This window comes from Drosophila bipectinata, chromosome 2L, assembly GCF_030179905.1.
Source record: "Drosophila bipectinata strain 14024-0381.07 chromosome 2L, DbipHiC1v2, whole genome shotgun sequence".
NCBI classification, from domain to species: Eukaryota; Metazoa; Arthropoda; class Insecta; order Diptera; family Drosophilidae; genus Drosophila; species Drosophila bipectinata.
The window spans coordinates 1,204,467-1,219,492 of NC_091736.1; the positions used below are offsets into that span (position 1 = coordinate 1,204,467).

Consider the following 15,026-nt stretch of genomic DNA (forward strand, 5'->3'; position numbering starts at 1 on the left):
AGTAGCGCCATCGGCACCGCAAATTAAAGTCGTTTTGCGGCTAAATGCGAACTTCTAGGATATATGTGTGTGTCTGTTTGGCGGTCTCAGTGTTTGTGTGTGTGTGTGTGGTGTGGCAGCGAATACCGGTTCCGTGGACTTCAAACGGAAACAGACATTTCTTTTAGTTTCAGTTTCTGTTTCGTTTTCAGCTTTTCCTTTTTTTTTCAGCAGGATATCCGGCCATGAAATGTAAACGTCGCAGTCGCCCAGTTTTTCTCAATATTTTCCCATTTTTTTTTTTTTGTGTTTTTGTTTTCCTAATGAAAATGTCAAACGGTCGGCCACAGTCGCGAATTAATTGAACGCATGTCGTCGGTTGAGAACGCTGGATGGCAGAAGCCATCGATCAGGACTGCTTTTCGCTCAATTTCACATTTGGAGATGGCACCATAAATCAAGTCCTGGCAAGTGCCTGGCACAGGGATGTGAGGAAAGCGCTGAGAAATGTGCTACATAATTTGTTCGCAATAAAATTTTTTTAAAGTGCGCCAAAAGCACTCGACCCTCGACAGCGCACTCAGGCTCTTCGAGGGGCCGGGTGGTACTGGGGGGTGAATAAAAAACAATGGGGCTAGCCCTGAAGACGGGGCGAAAGGAAAATGCATGTCGCTGGGTTTTGGTTCCGTTCGATTGCATTTCATTGCATTGCAAAGTTTTGGCTTTCCGGAGCTCTTACGACCCATCCGTCGCCTTGTTGTTTTTGGCTGGCATAGCGGAAATAGTCAATGGCAGCTGAAACTTTTTGGCCACAAATGGCACTAAGTCAACTTGACAGAAGAAGCCAACCAAGTTTAAGCTCGGTCTCTTCCAGTGTGTCCTAGCCGCAAATTGTGCAATTCTCGGCTTTCATTCTCGGCTTCCAGGGCGTTCATTAGCCACTAAAAATTGATTATGTCCTGGTCGTGAGCGTCGAGAGCGTTTTATTACCAAAGATTACTTACTGCGACCTTTCTGGGCTAAGTTGGACTACCACACGAATGTAAACAGGTTGCGAGCGAGAAGAATGACATCGAAAAGTTGGAGTCTCAAGGGAAAGTTGTATAGATTTTTGTTGATGGAAGACTGGAGCTTTTATTATACTTGTAACTTAAAAGCCTGGCTTTGTAGATCTGACTAGAACCCGCTGTTCTCTAAACGAAATAGTAATCCCTAGAGGACAGATTCCAAGAAACTTTGCCAACACCACAAGCCATTAAATACATGTAGGAAAAAGTAGTATTAGATTATATTAAGGCATTGTGTCGGTTAGTCAACGAGGCTTTGTTGCAGTGCTTTTATTTTATAGATACATTTGAATGAACTCACTCGTGTGCTTTGTTGGCTTTACGGTTAGTCAGAGCGATTAGCTTTTTGATTACACAAAGCAAATATTTTAGTGGGTGTAGAGAAGATTTACATTAAATCAAATAAAAAATTAAACCATTAAAATCATGATGAAACCAGAACTGTCCTGATGACGCTGCAATATTGTAATTGTAAATAACATGCAATTGCTTTTCGGTCCCACATGTAAAAACTAAAGGAATAAATGTAAAAAATGTGGAAACTGAATAAAATCAAATGAATTTCTTTTCAGTAATTAGGCACATGCGAGAAACGCACAGGCTGCAGGATAAACATATCCAAGAGAAAGAGATAGACTGAGCAAAATTAGAGCGAGACCGACAAGTCAATTAAAATGCACGCAGTGGAACAACGATTCCTAGCATTCCAGCAGTATCTTTTACAGGCAAACCGAAAATAGAGATGGAAATATAAAGATACAGTAAGAGAGAGAGAGAGAGAGAGAGAGACAGTAAGAGAGATAGAAAGGGAAAGGATATACAATAAAAAAATGACGAGCAAGGCAATGCAAACATGCAAGTAAAAAATGTTGAAAATTATACGATAGCTTTTGTTTGCTGTTCAAATTCCGGTTGTTTTTAAGTCCCAATATGCTAGAGTTCAATTTGGCATTATGGCGGACACACATACACCCATACACATACACTTTTACACGCACGCACACACATACACACACTCACTCACAAAGGCACAAATTTACAATAAATATAGTTATTTATATATATATGTATATTTAAGCTACTAAACCTAGCACGCTACTAAGTTTATTAGTCACATAGAGCACGGGCCACAGCACAACGAGAGAGAGAGAGATATATAATGAGAGACAGAGAGAGAGAGAGAGCATTGTGGTTACAATTTTATAGACACCAATATAGGAATAGAGTTGGTAAAATGGCGTGGATCGCAATAATTTGAATCATTAAATTTAGACTGTACCTAATTTTCGATCAGAATTTTTTCGATTTTCGGTTTATCATTTTAGCAAGCGTTGCATACTTTTGGGCTGTACCGTTTTCTTTTTTTTTTTTTTTGAGGGTGAAAGAGACAGAGAGCATGATAAAATTGCAATTAAATGTCGCGTACCTGCTTTTAAAATTGAAACAAATTAATGGAAAAATTGTGTTCAAAAAGGGAGTACGAGTGTGAGTGTGTGTGTTTATTGTGTCGGTCATTTTGTAAATTTAGTGCGTGCTTGGCATTGAGTAAGAGAAAGTAGAAGAGAAAGTAGTAAAAGATACGCAACTTGTCTCATGTGTGTGTGTGTGTGTGAAAAAGAAAGGCTTAAAGTTGCGCTAAAATGAATATTGAAAGCGACGATTGAAGCTCACAGCGCAAATATTCCCCGAATAGTGCCACTTATGTCAACATTGATCAAATAATGAAACAAAAAACTCAAATGAGAATATAAATGAGTTTTGCAATGTATCCCTAAAGATTATCCTTTGAAGCATACTTTTTAGGGTCTTTGAGACATACGATATTCGACATTCTTAAGCCCAATTATTCACCAAAAGTATGCATAAAACAAATAAATGCTTTGGTTTCGATTATATTTTCAATGGATTTTCTCTTTTTTTCAAAATGCGAAGAAATGCGCTTCATTGGCTTGGCTGGGAGGGATTAAGTTTGATATTTATGTTATAATGGTCATTATTGGTTGGGTGTTTTTGGCCGGCTTAGCTAAACTGAAAGGCTTTCTAATCTACGGAAAAACATTTCCTTATCATATTTATATATTTAATATTTGGTATAGATAACACGCCAACTCTGACTTACCCATACCGCTGGAAATGTTCTTTATTTTTTTGATAGTGACTTACAGAACCAAAATCTAAACGACAACAATTCTCCCACCCAAGAAGCCTTTCAACTCACAGCTTAATTTTTTGGCTATGTAAGCTGCGTTGTTACTTTCCTGATGCCCTTTATTGGTTTTTTATTCTCTAGTTGTATATATATATTTTTTTTTTAGTTTTTAGCGCTTGCTTCAACATGTGAATGTTCCACAAAAAATTGGTTTCGGGCCGAAATTAAAATGTGCATTTCAATTTGAGGCAAAGTTTTCACTTTGGCAGCCGACACGACTGGAAACGGTCGGCATTGTCAAAGGGAAAATTTGTTTCACTTTCATTTTGCCGTTTTTGTAAAACATTCAATTTGATTTTTTTTCCTTTTATTTTCTCTTGAATTGATTTCCTTGTATGGTTTTTTTTTCATTTTTGGTAGGAAAAACGTTTTTTGTTTACTTCTTAATTGGTTTAACTTTGTGGAACAAATTTCGCAATTGAATCAAGTTGAGCTCCTAGATCGAAAACGGGAATGAGAGGCAAGTAAGCTTTACAGAATCTTTTTGGGAAAACTTGATACCATTTTGTTTATTTTATATATTAATGCATTTTTTGCTTGAGTGTTTGTTTGTTGTTGGAGTTTGAATGTTTAGTTTGTCTTTTGTTTGTTGCTGGTGGTTTGTTTTTGGTTGTTAGTTAATGTTGCATACTTTCTTTTAGTTTATCGTTTGATTGTTTCATATGTCTATTGTTCTTTTTTCTTGGTTTGTTGTTTGAGGACTTGTTTGATGACTACAAATTAAGAGTTAAGGCAACTGAAGCGATTTAAAAATCAACTGAAAATTTGCTGAACTAATGACTAATTGATATACGATGTATGGGGGGAGAAGGAGGGCGAACAGAATGTATTTTCTATGCAAATTAAGTCGAGTTTTGCGGCTTCCACCAAACTTGTTGAGTTTCCAAACTGATTTATGCTAATCACTGACCCGATGCTATGTTAATTAAACAGCTGCAAATTTACATGGTGAGGTATAATTGCGTTAATTTATGTGGAGGGCCATACGGCCCGGTAATATGCAACCACTGTATTTGATTGAATTAAAGTTTTATGCTCGCACTACCTATATACTATATACATTTGTAGGCACTCGTCCTCCGCCCATGGGTGGGTGGTGTGTATATTATGGTTTTAATGGGCACTTGGTTCACACGTTTACTCAAGTTCAGCTGGCAGTTCTTGCAGTACAGTCGCTGGCTCTCTACACAAATGGCATGGCGGGGTTGTTCAAATCAAAGCAATGAAAATGCTTGTAAATATTCAATGCAATTTTTGTATTTTTTTATATTCGTTGTGGGGTCCAAGGGACCTTTTCCCTTGCTGGCCCTGCTTTGCAGTTAATAAAATATTTAAAATATTTTACTGGCATCGGCATAATGCTGAAGGCGGGCCAAAAAACACACCAATGAACACCAAGAAAAATATTTTAAATATTTCATGTGCAAATGCGTTCGGGGCTTAGAACGAAATTGAAAAAACCAGGAAAGATTAAAAATGAAAATTTGATTCACCAAATGACACAGAAAACGTAAATATTAAAAAGAGATGCTGGATAGTGGGAGGGATAGTTTATTCAAGAGGATAGATAGATCAGATGCAAAGCAAGAGAATTATTTACAAGCATTTTCATTGTACTTTCAAATTACAACCAACTGCAAGACGGTAACGTAAGCGACACTACGCCATTGCATTGCGGCAACCACGCAGGTGATCATTACGTTACACATATACAAAGAAACACGTGAGACACTTGCACGTGATGAACGAACGATAGAACAGAATAACAGTTTTGAGTTTTTACGTTCATATTTTTTGTTTTTTGCTTGCCGTTACGTAATACGTAAGGAAATGTGTGCTTACGAAACGGATGCTTTGGCACTTACTTCCGGCGGTGGCGTAGGCGGTTGCGGCGGCGGCGCCGGTGGCGTTGTCACGTATGTGTTTTTCTAGTTACGCAAATGGTGGACGATAATATTTCGTTAGCGAATTACGCCATTACATCAATAGAGGCGAAAATTGAAAATCAAAAATGTAAGATTCAAGACTGAATATATTCTGCTGTGTGTTTTTTGTGTGTAAAACGTGTGCGTGTGTGGGTTACAGGACGAAAGAGTTAGACAGGATGACGCAGTGAGTGACAAAGACGTAAACAGAGTGTGTGGTGATAGTTTGGCGTAACTAAATATCTAAAATCTGATTGATCCATGGACCTTTTAGCCAAGAAATAGTCCATAGACCAGTCGCTAGAAAATAAGGACTAAAATCTGTGTAAATGTTTGCTAAAATAATTACAAATAATGTGTGTTTGAAACTCAAAAGATGTGCTTTCTATTTGTTATGAAGGTATTTGTATTTGATATTTCATAGCTCGTTTTTGGTTTATCTGAGTTAGGTTTAGTGGGGCGTTATTAGAAGCGTTTGCTTTGAATACATTTGAGTACTATTCGACTAGTTTAGCAGGGTGCAACGTGTGTGTGGGGAAGAGCGCACTAGTTATGTCTGATTTTATTTTTAGTGGTATTGTGGGTGAAGAACTACACACGTCTTGGATTATATTGAGTTTTATTTATACTTTACATAGACTTTAAGCAAGTGCAAAGTAGGCGAAAGTGGTTGAGTTTACTAGGGTTAGGTGATCTCGGGGTTGGGGGTTGTAGGGCAGGACGTGACGGTGGGGTTGAAGTGGGGTCTGTGCAATGTTTCAACTACAGTTGAAGCTAAGTGTGTGAAGGGCTTAGATTGGTTAGAGCGTTTATAGAGAGTTACAGTAAGTGGGATAGAGACAGAAGTAGAGGCAGAGAGCTAGACAAAGAGTTAGCTATAGAAAGAGATAGAAAGGGGTAGGTAGATAGAGATAGAGGTAGAGATTTGAGCAAAAGCACTAAAAGTTTGCTGAGAATTGAAAAAAGGTGGTTAAGCTAATTGTACAGCGCATTTAGTTGTTGGCTGGCAGAGCTCTTAGACTGGAGAAATATATAGTATCTATAGGTATATTATTAACTTTTACTACAGAGTTAACGTTTTTAATATATATAAGTTTATATATGTGGTACGTAGGGTATAGTTGGGTATAGCACACGCTAGATTAACTGCAAGATCCATGAAAGAGTTGGAGAAAAAGTTGAATTCTATTAGTTATATAAGCAAACCTAGCAAAGAGTTGCCACACTACTTAAGGAAAAAACGTATGCTCTGTTTCTAGTTAACTCTGGGGCGTTTTCGTAAATCAAAATAGAGTTTGTGTCTTGGGCTCGAAACGAGGGACTCGAATAGAGATAGGCTGGGGGAATAAGGGGACAGATACAGATACAGAGATAGAGATAGAATTATAGATTGAAAAGATAGTCAGATAGCGGGTTTGTAAGTACTGGGTTGGGCTTTCGGGTTGGACAGGGTTTTAGAATAATTAGAATTTCATTTTAGCTGATGATTTTCATTTGATGACATTTTTGTATATTTTTTTTAAAGACATTGCGCTCTTTGCTTTTAGGGGTCTGAGATTATACTTTTGCTTTACTGAATTTTTAATTTATCATTTTTCTTTGTGGGATGGGGGGGGGGGGGGCGCTTCTTCTTTAATTCAGAAGGAGACGGATAGACAGAGAGAGATAGAGAGGAAGATTGAGAGAATGTGGTTTAAATTTAATTAGGCATTTTGTTTGGTATTTTATATTATTACCCATGACTCAGGTGGATAACGAGGAAATGGAGCTATTTCTTTAGTTGCTACATTACTAGGCAACTCAAGTCTTCCACCTAATTTTCGTAGCTTTCTTCTTCTCGCCACCCGAGATTTCGATCTTAGCATCAATGCGGCCTGCATCTTGGTGTTGTTTTTTTTTTACTTTTTGGTTAAACTGTACTTAGTTTCTGTTTCGGTATCGGTATCGGTCCGTTTACGTTACGTTAGTTACGTAGCCGTTATCGGGAGCGGTCAAATGTAACGTCAAACAGTTCGAAATCAATGGGATGACACAGGTTACGTTTAGGAGCTTAAAAAACGTCAAAACTAGATGTCGCTGTCAGTCAAGTCGAGAGGCGTTAAGTTTTTCTCAACTTTCTCAAGAACTACGCGAACGTACTGGGCGTACGGAGTTTCGATAGGCACAAAGAGGAGGAGTATAGAAATAGAAGCAAAGAGTAATATTTTTTTTTACTGTAATGTTTTTTTTTCTGTTTTGTTTTAAAGTTAAAAACAGAGATTTCTATGTGTGGTGCTGTTGATTATTTTGGGGTGGTTCTTGGGTTTTCTTTCTGTAGCCTGGCTGTTGGAAAACTGCGTCAGCCGGAAGTGACTGGCGCAGTTGAGTGGCGGGCTGAGGATGGGCTGCGTTGATCGCCAGTGGTCGGCTGCTTATTCTAGCTCCGTTAAGTCGTTGTTGTTTTTGGTTGGTGTTGTTGCTGATGTTGCTGTTGTTGTTGTGGTTGTTGTTGCTGTTTTCATTGTTGTTGGTTTTCCAACGATGATGCTTCTGGCTGCGCCGACGTCCCGTCCTGCTGCAACGCTGCTGCGACTCTCGATGACGTAATTTCGCGCGCGAATACCGCAACTGGCGACACATAAACGACTTTTGACGTAGTTTAAAACGGAAATCTTACGGATCTTACGGATGTTGTTACGTGTTACGTGTGTGTATATGTGTTTTGTTTGTGTTTGTGTCGGATCTTTTATGGATCTATCGTTACGTAGCGGAGCGTAACGAAACGCCTGGCCTTCTGCTACGTAGCGTTCACGTCACGCAGCATTGTATTCGTTGGCGATTTCATTTTCGTTTGAATTTTGGCATTGAAAGCTATAAACATTTATTAATATCTATGAATTGACCGTTGCCGTTAGTGTAGCGTTAACGTAAGCGCACTGTGTCGTAAAGGTAAGTGATTGCTCTCCTTAGTCTATTCATCGCCTAATAATATCAATTTGAATTGCACGTAGAAAAGTCTTCTAGATTGAATTATTAGCTAGTCACTGATTCCTTTCGATTTAGTTTTTATTTTTCTAATGACTAATGCTAAGAGTTCATTATATTTAGTGTCTACGTAGTTAAGATTTTAGCTTTTAGAATTAACTTGGTTTTTAGGCTACAATGAGAGAAGGCAATGTCGTTGTCGAATTTTATTGTTGAAGTAACTCGTATTGGTTGTTCAATAAATTATTTCAGTTCGATCACATTTGGTGCATTTAATTTAGTTTTTTGTTAGTAAGTAGAAAAAATATTTAAAGCTTTTGTTGTTTATTTTTGTTTTTATTTTGTTGTAGTTTTTACTGTAGCACTAATAGTCATTATGATGTAATATATCGCTAACTATATAAAATTTAATTCCACACAATGTAATTTATTTTTGATTTCTTGTTGCCAGCTTCCTTTTGCCATTTCCGTCGTTTAAATTATGTTTCTTTTTTGTTAGAAATATGCTTAAAAGGATTTTTATATTTTATTAGTTGATTATATCACATTGGTTGCAGTTTCTCAATTTATGGTTTCCGCTTGGCTTTCTCTTTCACATTAGCTTTGCACATTGTTAGTAACTTTTGTGTTTCTTTGCTGCAGAAAATCGGCTGTTGGGTAAATAAAACTTTTAATTGAAGACTTCCGCTTCATTACTTTGTGCATCTATGCATTTTTAAGTTATAGGCCAAAAAATCACATGTTATTGTTATTCATTTATTTTATTATATAATTTAAGTGTTGATTTAAATGTGATTGTTTCAGTTCAATTGAATGTACAACAATGGTTACATTTCAATGGATTTATAATGTAATTGGATTAAGTTTCACATGCGTCATGAATGCAAATTGCGAGAGAATCCGCTCTGCAAACAATGACAGGCCATGTCAATAAACCAAATTATTCATTTATGAACCAGGATAGAGCTGCTCCTGAACGCATTCAATGCACATCTTTGAGATGAATCGACTCCCGTCGCCCGTAGCGCCCCAACGAAGCCCGGGCTTCGTCGGGTTGAGTGAAAAGTTAAGGCAAGTCGACTGCAAAGTTTCCAGGCCGTTGCAAATCACTTGCAAAAATCTGGTGAGTAATGCAAACAGAGAAAATATTTATGGCATATAAGCCATGTTGCTGCCCTGCAATGCCATAATTCAAATGGCTGTGGAACGATGTGAGCCTGGGCCATGGACAGGGACAGGGAATACATACTTCTAAGCGAAATGGAAACCGGGGCCGTCGAAAAAGTTACAGCAGCCCAGTGCCGGAGCCGGAGCCGAGGCTGCGACTGGAATTCATATGCAAATATGCTGCATTGGAGGCAGCAGCCTACGTCGCATCGGGGTAGCTTTTGTTAGGCAAGTGGAACAGCAACCTAAGCAGAACTGGCAACTGCGAACCGAAAATTTCAATAATTCAACAGCGCAAAGCGGAAAAAGTCACTCGTTGAACGATGCAGATGAAATTTTAATGAAATACAGATTCATGCAAAAACCACACACACGCTCCCCGATGCAATCGTCCATGCATACAGTCGGAATGAAAATAGTAGTAGTTGTAAAATGATACATTTAAGGACATAAAGGCTTTTATAAGGTGTTTCTCCGATTAATTCTTATTAAAGCCAACTTTAAAGTTTTATCTCTAGTTTGTTTTAAGGACCAACTTTTCAAGTAGTGCTCAAAGTACATATTTGTTCTATAGTTTCTGCCGCAGCTGTAGCCATGTGCAGGATTCAGGGTCGTTAATAGAGAAAAACATGGTTTTCGAACAGACAGTGCAGCTGACATAACAAAAGGCCGCTGTCTGACTATCGCTCTACCTCCGACTGACTGGTTGCAACGCCTAAAAGATTGCAACATTTTTGCAATTAAACACACACGCACACACACTCAAGCGCACGCGGATGCGGATGCGTTGGCACTGACTTTGTGTTTTATCCTGTTTTTTCCTCGTGTGTGTCCTTTGTCTGTGTGTGCGTGGCTACACATGTTGCTATTTGGCAGCTAGTCGCCAACAGCGACAACAACAATGTCATGCTGACAACATAAGCGCATAAAAGTATACTATGAAAATTAATTTGTGCGCCATGATTTTCGCCAAAGAAAGAGACACACTCATACATAGGAGGGAGGAAAAGAGGAACCAAGAGGGACAAGTGCAGGATAATATATGACATTTCGCTGTAAATTTCATTAACACTGAATTGCCCTATTCTTTTGTGAGAAATTGTAGGTCGGGTAGCATGCATTTTATGGCCAATTGTGTCGAGTGCATTACACGCAAATTTATACAGTTTTTGGCGTAAAGTTAAGTGGAAATTCAAAAGATTTATCCCAAGGGCTTTTGCATTTCATCAGCATTTCAATGATCCATAAGTGGATTATCGTTTATTTTGATTCATTTAATTAAATTTAATCCCTTAATGGTTATAACTATTGGTATCTGAAATTTAAATACATCTTTAGTGACATTTTACCTTTCAACTCTTGCCCAATTTTTAACGTTATTTATGGAACTTCACCTTTCACATTTCACATCGCCACTGCCAAGCCATGAAATCAATATTATGGCAAAAAAAAAATATAATGTATGGCAAATAGCCATTAAAACCGCAAAAAAATACCACACCACATAACCCCAATCGACTGTTGCTCAAATCGGCCCTCGGCTCTGGGGGAGTGCATATCTCAGGTTAATTAATGTGAATGGAAAAAAGGGGCCCAGAGTAAGAGCCAGTCTTAGGCCCTTTTCCATTTTCATGGCTTTTGTTCGGGCCAATTTTTGGCACATCGCCCGCTGACTTGTTCACCTGTCTCTCGACGGGCGCCTTGTCTGCAGGTAATTAAAGGCACATACTGGGCGCCCCTCGACGGGAATTTGCATATGCCGCCCCCACATGCCGTGAGAAATGGCAACTGTCCTCGTTGGAAGTCGTGTTATTTGATTGTTGACAACAATCGAGTCAACTGCCGCTGTGTGAGTTTAAGGATCTACACATGTGCATGGGCCATGTGTGTGTGAGTGTGTTTGCGTAGCACTTGTGGTTGTTGTTTGTTCAATGATGTCTGTTGCGCAAATTTGCCCTGGCCAAACCAAACCACTAACCAGCGCTAATTGAGCTAAAATTATTGGGTTCTACTAAATTGATAAATTGCTTAATCCTATCGTAGGGTAGACTTTTTGACTTGAAAGTTTGTCGAGAAAGATGAGTTTATAAGATATAAGCTATAGGAACCGATATAGAAAGTATATGTACTAAGAATAAGCTTTTATGTCTCTGTTTAATATTCATATTTCCTTGTAATTTTTAAGATTGTTTTATTAACTAGAAGAACTAAAAGAAATAATTGAATAGTACCAGGTATTATGCAGAGGATAAGTATCTTTGCCACAATTTAGTATAGTACAGAGCTTAGTGTAATCTATTTAAATTCCATAAATTATTTCCTTGTAGTACAATTCATTTACCTTAACAGGCTTTAGGTAGTAATCGAGAGAAGTACCGGGTATTGTATAGTCGAGAAAGTCAAGTTATTTGTTCCATTTATTAAATGCAGATTTATAGTATTTATAGTAGAATATCCACTATAGTATATTGAAAAACCCCTTTAGTATGTATAGTATCTCAATTACCAAATTCCAATACTAGGGAATGCAGTTTTGTAATTGCGTTCCGATGAAATTGCCCAAGCAATTTAGGTCCCGACCACGGCCCAGAGTAATTTGTGTCTTTTTAAATGATTTTTACTGCCCATGGCTGCCATGCGACAACAATCAAGCTGCACATATCCAAACACACTGGCAGACTTGCCACTTGCCACTCTCGCCTCGCCACTTGCCTCGTTCGCACGCTGGCCAAACATCGAAGATAAATGTTGGCACAAGCGGAATAAGCAAACAGAGAAAAAGCATCGAGCCAAAATCGAAAATTAATTTAAATGTGGCTTTGCAATAAACGAGAGGAGTTTCCAGCTCCTCTGCTGGTTTTTATCCTTTTCCCAGTGCCAGTGAATGAATTATGCAACAATAATTCAATGAAGCTGCCGCAAAGTATCCAATAAACAAGAAACTGTCGTTGATCGGCTTGGGTTTTTTTTTTTGGGCAGAAGTCTGATTACCACTTTATTTGCGAGATGGCTTGAATGGAGGGCCTGGCTGGAAGGCACGCCGACTGCCAATGCAATGTGTCAGTTACAATTACGAGTACAAGCCCAGACCGACGTGCCTGACAAACAATTACCAGCAGGCTGTCGAATCCTGGGAAAAATTGGGCCACAAGGCTGCAGCTTCACCGAAATAAAGTCTCTGAAAAGAGGGCGTGGCTATGATGAGGGGAACAGTGGTGGGCTGGCGCCATCTACGGGCGACAGTTTGAGTAATTATTGGGGCTGCATTCGGAGGCAGCCAGCAATCGCTACCGCCGCACTTTTCGGCAGACATCTTGTGTAATTGCAAATTAAATTCCGATGTCCCTGCAAATCAAGGCATCTTGTTCATTTGAGCGTAAGCGATTTGATTCATCAAACAGAAATAATCACAATGGAATGACCTCGAGCTCTGGATTGCACAAGAGAGCTGATTCACAGCCTTTGGAAATTGGAATCTTGAGTTATGCGAGGACGATAAGACAGGATGAACGATTAATGGCTGTGGATAATACTATTTTCATTAAAGATTTATAATTGGTTTGTCTTTTGTTTGGAATTGGGTGTAGAATCTAGATCCAAGACTCAGAAGAGTAAAAGTTTAAGATATTTTAGACTTATAGACTCTCATAGTCTCATGGATATCATAGACTTTAAAGTCTTAGAACCTTCAGCCAACTTTTCAGGATGTTTGCTTTGAGTAACCATTTGAGAACTCTTGGCGCTTGTCCCGAAATCAGAAATCTCACTAAATCTCTACTAAAGAATGTGCATTGGGCAATTAATGCTAATGCAGTTATTTATCCCAATGTCGCCATTTTGCTTATTCATAAATTCTGAAATTTCCTGCCTCGTCCTCCCAGGTGGCGGACATTCTGCCGCGTTTATTTCCACCTTTATTACAAGTTTTTCGCCGTTTTCATTCCGCGACTTTTGAGGGGGGAGTTGGGCGTTGGCACGGGTATATGGGCGTGGGCGGCGGATGGTAGGATGGGTGGGTGATACAGTGATGATGATATTTTTTCGCATTTCTGGCGTCCGCCATTTTGCCGCATACTTTTTTTTCTCTATTTTCCAGCTAATTTACTAGCTGTTGTTTTTGTGTGAGGGCAGTGAGGGAGGCGAGAGGCACTCGCAACTTGCAACACATAGACACGGAAACGCATACACCGACAAATCCATGTCTCTTTTAGGGATTCGAGTGGCCCGGGAAGGAAAAGCGAGAAGCGCGACTAGAAATGACGCTGGCGTGGGTTCCAAGGGAATATAATAAATTTCAGCCGCCGTCATTCGCTTTTGCTGTTTGCTTTCTTCCGTTTTTTTCTTTTCGCCTTTCTCTACCGCCAGTCTTTGCCCCTTTTAGCCATTATTTTTTTTTAACGCCCAGTCCTTGTTGAGTGCACGAGGTACTCGGAGTTATTGTGAAATGTAAGCTTCTACTAAACTTCCCAAGGCGCGATTATTTTGTCTAAAAAAGAGTAGACAAAATTTGCTATAATATTGATGTTTTATTGTAATAATTTAGTAGAGAACATCATAAACCAAATCTCTCTCAAAGTATGATATATGTATAAACATAGTATCAAGTTAAAACTCAATGAGAAATATTGTGTCGACCCCAAGCATTTCTATTGTTTTGTGGATCTGGTTCTCTATTTTATTCAGTCTTTAGCCGGGTCTTACAGAGATTTTCTTTTGTGCGCACGTTTTGTTTAATTTGTGCAAGTTTTCTGTTTTTTTTTGCATAAAGACATTTATATACGTAGTTGATGCGGTGCTTATGCAAGCCAAATAATTGCGAAGCGCTAAGTTTTTTAATTTACCGCCTCTTGGCCCGAGAAGCTTGTTAAGTGAGTTGTGAGCCGAGTTCGGCTGAGCTCAGTTAGTGTCAACTTAAAGGAGGAAACTTTAAGACTCGCCACCGCTACCACCACCACTACCACCTTGCACTTTTATGACACACATTCCGTGTCCGCCATTAGCCTTTTACACAACATTTGGCAAACGGCGCCAGTCGAAAGGCAGGAGGCGGCAGTCCTGTGGCATGCGGAGGTGGCATGTGTCTGCCAAGCACTTTTTTGCTGCTCGTCGGCCAGCACATTATCAGGCCGATACAAAGGCACATTATGCGCTTCCGAATCTCGAATTGTTGTTATGCATGCACTTGCCATCGTCGGTGCTTCCTCTGCTCCGGTTCTGGCTCTGGCTCTGGCCCGTTTTCTTGTCGGCGCTGCCGCCGTTATGGCATCGCCTCAAAAATGGGGCTGGCCGAGGGAGAGAGCCAAGTTGCACAAAGTTGGACAAATCGAGCCAGTTGACTCCTGCCAAGAGCAACTTGTCCTTATTAGAGATGCCGTACGAATAAATGTACGAACGCGGGGGAGCCGGAGCCTTCAAAGCTTCAATCGAGTGTTTTTAATGTGTGAGAATCGATGTGTGATAAAAATGTTCTAGTTTTCAACATTTTATGTAAGGTGTATGTACATATAAATATTGTTTATATAAGGCAACTGCAAGGACTTGCATATATAGTTTAGAAGATGGCATTGGTATAAAGCTCTGCAGTTTTGGAGGAATATTTTTCCAGAAAAATAAATATAATAATTTAACACTTGTTATTAAAGTCCTTTCATACAAAATAATAGTATCTTCTCTGTCTCCCAATAATCTTTTGAGGCACTTGAAGTATTCTTTTTT

The 15,026-nt window shown here is 39.1% G+C and overlaps 1 protein-coding gene across 5 annotated transcripts in view; it reads right to left on the bottom strand.

Moving 5' to 3' along the window:
- LOC108131231 (streptococcal hemagglutinin) overlaps positions 1–15,026 on the bottom strand; it is a 54,467-nt gene that overhangs the window by 8,562 nt on the left and 30,879 nt on the right. The window contains exons 1-2 of one of the 5 annotated variants that reach the window (XM_043212738.1): positions 6,917–7,123; positions 5,121–5,183 (exon numbers count right to left, since the gene is read on the bottom strand). The exons of 3 other annotated variants lie outside the window; for them this stretch is intronic. In XM_043212738.1, coding sequence (XP_043068673.1) covers positions 5,121–5,183; positions 6,917–7,060 — 207 coding nt within the window. In that variant the 5' untranslated portion in view covers positions 7,061–7,123. Of the gene's footprint in view, positions 1–5,120; positions 5,184–6,916; positions 7,124–15,026 lie in introns of those variants that run through there. One more of the 5 variants, XM_070277218.1, reaches the window with a different exon arrangement.